At 41.4% G+C, this 4,264-nt stretch overlaps 1 protein-coding gene across 1 annotated transcript; it reads right to left on the bottom strand.

Annotated features, from left to right (window-relative positions):
* Positions 1-1,735: 1,735 nt before the first annotated feature.
* Positions 1,736-2,131, bottom strand: LOC112757069 (uncharacterized). Its single transcript, XM_025805668.1, has one exon. The coding sequence runs from the start codon at positions 2,129-2,131 to the stop codon at positions 1,736-1,738; it is 396 nt and encodes a 131-aa protein (XP_025661453.1).
* Positions 2,132-4,264: the final 2,133 nt, after the last annotated feature.

Below are 4,264 nucleotides of genomic sequence, written 5' to 3'. Positions count from 1 at the left end.
AGAAATAATGCCACAAAGAAATAAAGCGTCTTGAAGACATGACAGTTGCAAGATGTAAGCAAGACAAAAATTTAATCATGGGGCATATCACTAGCATGAGATGCAAGAGTGAGAGAAGCATGCAAGTGTAAAGCATGAGAGGCGTGGGATCAAGCATCAATAGCAACAATAAGTAACACATGCAAGAGAGGAACTAAACGCAAGAAAACCATCCTCCTAGTCTAACTCCAGACAATGAAGCATGCAAATGGGATAAAGTGGAGTTAGAGAAAGTGGAATCACAAATCTTGCAATATGGTACAAAGAAGCAAGTCATAGGTAGTGAGCACATAGATGGTAAAGATGAAGCAAAATAGGCTCAATGCACATGAAGAATAGCAAGTGTAATGAGAAAGAAGCACTAAATTGAAAGTATCATGTCAAAATGAACTAAAATATCATTGGTGCTTTTAAACAAACACTTGGTGTGTAACTTCCAAACAATAAGCAAGTTGAAGAAAAGTTCAAAAATGTAATACCCAAAATGAAAACCAATCACCAAAACAACACCACATAACACAAATAAGGCAAGAAATATCAAAATAACCTACCAATGCAAGAAATATAATGAAGTTCAACACCCATGGAAGGATGTAAAAAGGAAGAAAAGAAATAAAAATGAAATATAAACAACAAAATCAAAATACAACTAAGAATAAGGAAAATAGAGTAAAGCAATGCAATTAAAAAGAGAAAATTTTAAAAAGTAAAAGAGAGGGAAGATAAGTAAGACCTTGAAAGGAGAGAGAAGGTAAGGTTGGGTGTAAATGAGAGTAGGAGAAGAGAGAGGAGAGAGAAAATGTAGGACCGCCGGAGGTGGTGGTCACCGGTGGTGGTGGGCGGAGAAGAGGAGGTAAGGAGGAAGAAGAAGAGAGGAAGAAGGAATAGAAGAAAAGAAATGAAGAAAAGAATCGAAGAAATGGAGAAAACACGGGCTCTGCACATTTAGTTGTGTCGGCAAGGTGACGCGTACGCGTCATCCACGCCCACGCGTGGATGGTGAAAAGAGCGACGACACGTACGCGTCGCCTACGCGTATGCGTGGGGAGCAATTGTACTCCACACCCAAAATTTGCACAAAAACGGCGCAACTCTCTGGTTTTTGTACCAGGAGTTCCAAAATCAGCAACTGACGCGTACGAGTTGCCTACGCTTACGCGTGGGTGAGAAAAAAAATCCAACGACGCGTAGGCGTCATATGACGTGCACGCGTAGGGAGGATTTGTACTTCTGGCACTCCTCCCGCACAATTCCAGTGCAACTCTCTTATTTTTGTACCAGGAGTTGTGGAACGCAATCGACGCGTACGCGTCACGGACACTTACGCGTGGGGCAACCCCTTTTTTTTCATAAACATGAGGAAAGGCAATTATAACACAATCTTGGCAGTCATTCAAGCTAGATAGTTCAAAAACACTCAAAATTTCATGCAATACTCAAAATTAAGCATTTTCTTCAACATTACCAATTCAATCAAAACAAGATCAATGAAATCCTCATGAAGATTCTAACAAGCTCAATAAAATCAAACAACATCAAATATACTCAGACAAACTCACAAAATCTCACAATCATAAAATCAAACAAAGGCTCTAGAACTATATGCAAGAAATTATGTACAAGTAGGATCATACCATGGTGGGTGTCTCCCACCTAGCACTTTTCTTTAATGTCTTTAAGTTGGACGGTCATGAGCTTAAGATTCTCCTCCTTTGGGTGCATCTTCAAGAAGGAACACCTCCACTTCCCTTGGTGACTTATAACCATGATATTTATTTAGCCTGTGACCGTTCACTTTGAATGTTGCACCACTTTGAGGGTGGAATAGCTCGACCACACCATAGGGCTTCACTTCCTTCACTTTAAAGGGACCATCCCACCTTGAACGGAGCTTTCCGGGCATGAATCTGAGTTTTGAGTTGTATAGAAGAACTTCATCACCCTCTTGGAAATATTTCTTGCAGATATGGTGATCATGGAATGCCTTAGTTTTCTCCTTATAAATCCTTGCATTCTCGTAGGCCTCCATCCTAAGACATTCGAGTTCTTCTAGTTGCAATTTTCTTGTGTTGCCCGCCTTGGTGAAATCCATGTTGCATTGCTTGACCGCCCAATAGGCCTTATGTTCAATTTCAACCAGGAGGTAGCACGCCTTCCTATAGACAATTCGAAAGGGACTCATCCCTAGCAGAGTCTTGTAGGCTGTCCGATATGGCATAATGCATCACCCAATCGAGTGCTCCAGTCTTTCCATTGTGAATTCACCACTTTTTCCAAAACCCGCTTTATTTCTCGGTTGGATACCTCCGCTTGCCCATTAGTTTGGGGGTGGTAAACGGTTGCAACCTTGTGTAGTACTCCGTATCGCTTGAGTAGTGCTTCTACCTTCCTGTTGCAAAAGTGAGTACCTTGGTCGCTCACGATTGCTCGTGGTGACCCATAGCGGCATACAATATTGTTTCTAATGAAAGAAACCACAGTATTAGCATCATCAAGGCGGGTAGGTATCGCTTCCACCCACTTTGATACGTAATCAATTGCCAACAAAATGTAAAGATATCCACTTGAGTTAGAAAATGGCCCCATAAAGTCTATGCCTTATACATCAAAGATTTCACAAAACAACATTGGTTGTTGAGCCATTTCATCCCTTTGAGATGCATTTCCTGACTTTTGACATTGGTGACATGACACACAAAATTGGTTAGCATCCTTGAACAATGTCAGCCACCAGAATCCACAATCCAAAACTTTTTTAGCCGTCCGTTGTGGGCTAAAGTGGCCACCACACTCGGATGAATGACAAGATTCAAGAATAGGTTGAAATTCAGATTCCGGGACGCATCTATGGATCACCTAGTCTACTCCCCGTTTCCACAAGTGAGGGTCATCCCAAATGTAATACTTGGAATCACTCCTCAACTTGTCTCTTTGATGTTTTGAAAAGTTGAGAAGGAAGATATTGGCAACCAAGTAATTCGCCAAAAGTGCAAACCAAGGAGAGCTATTCGCAATAGCATGCAAACCATCCAAAGGAAATGAGTCGTCAATTGGAAATGAGTCATACTTAAGATTTTCAAAGTGGCTCAGATCGTCTGCAACTAAATTTTGTGACCCACTTCGATCCCTAATCTCAACATCAAACTCTTGCAAGAGCAAGATCCAACGTATGAGCCTAGGTTTTGACTCATTCTTTGTCAACAAATATTTAAGGGCTGCATGATCCGTATACACCACTATTTTGGAGCCTAGCAAATAAAATCTAAATCTATCCAATGCATGAACAATTACTAGAAGCTCTTTTTCCGTAGTGGTGTAATTAGATTGCACCGCATCCAATGTCTTTGAGGAATAAGCAACAATGTAAGGGAGCTTACCATCGCGCTGTGTAAGTGCGGCACCTACGGCATGATTTGACGCGTCACACATGATTTCGAATAGATGCTTCCAGTCAGGGCCCCTCACAATTAGTGCCGTGGTAAGAGCTCTCCTCAATTCCTCAAATGCTTCCGCACAAGCACTATCAAACTCAAAGTCTACGTCCTTTTGTAGCAGGCACGATAACGGCAATGCAATCTTGCTAAAATTCTTCATGAAGCTTCTATAGAATCATGCATGCCCCAAAAAGGAACGAACCTCCCTCACAGAAGATGGGTGAGATAAACTGGTAATGACATCAACCTTGGCCGGATCCACAGAAATGCCCTTATCAGAAACTAAGTGTCCTAACACTATGCCTTGTCTCACCATGAAGTGACATTTTTCGAAATTGAAGACAAGGTTAGTGTCAACACACCTCTCTAGGACTTTAGCCAAGTTCTCTAAACATCTATCAAAAGAAGTCCCATATACACTGAAATCGTCTATAAAGACTTCCAGACAACTGTCTATGAGATCAGAAAAGACACTAGTCATGGATCGCTGAAAAGTGGTGGGTGCATTGCATAACCCAAATGGCATCTTTTTGTAAGCAAAGGTTCCAAAGGGACAAGTAAAAGGTGGTCTTTTCCTGATCCTCAGAAGCAATATGTATCTGGAAGAATCCTGTAAAACCATCAAGAAACCAATAATGAGATTTACCTGCAAGTCGGTCTAACATCTGGTCAATGAATGGCAAGGGGTAATGATTTTTTCTTGTTGCGGCATTCAGCTTCCTATAATCAATGCATACCCGCCAAGCATTTTGCACCCTTGTTGTGACCATCATCTTTCTTGACAGCAGTGA

Source organism: Arachis hypogaea, chromosome 16, assembly GCF_003086295.3.
Source record: "Arachis hypogaea cultivar Tifrunner chromosome 16, arahy.Tifrunner.gnm2.J5K5, whole genome shotgun sequence".
Taxonomy (NCBI): Eukaryota; Viridiplantae; Streptophyta; class Magnoliopsida; order Fabales; family Fabaceae; genus Arachis; species Arachis hypogaea.
This window is presented reverse-complemented; position numbering and strand designations above follow the sequence as displayed.

Coding starts and splice junctions, on each gene's coding strand:
- LOC112757069 (XM_025805668.1), bottom strand. CDS start 2,131: ATGGATTTCACCAAGGCGGGCAACACAAGAAAATTGCAACTAGAAGAA.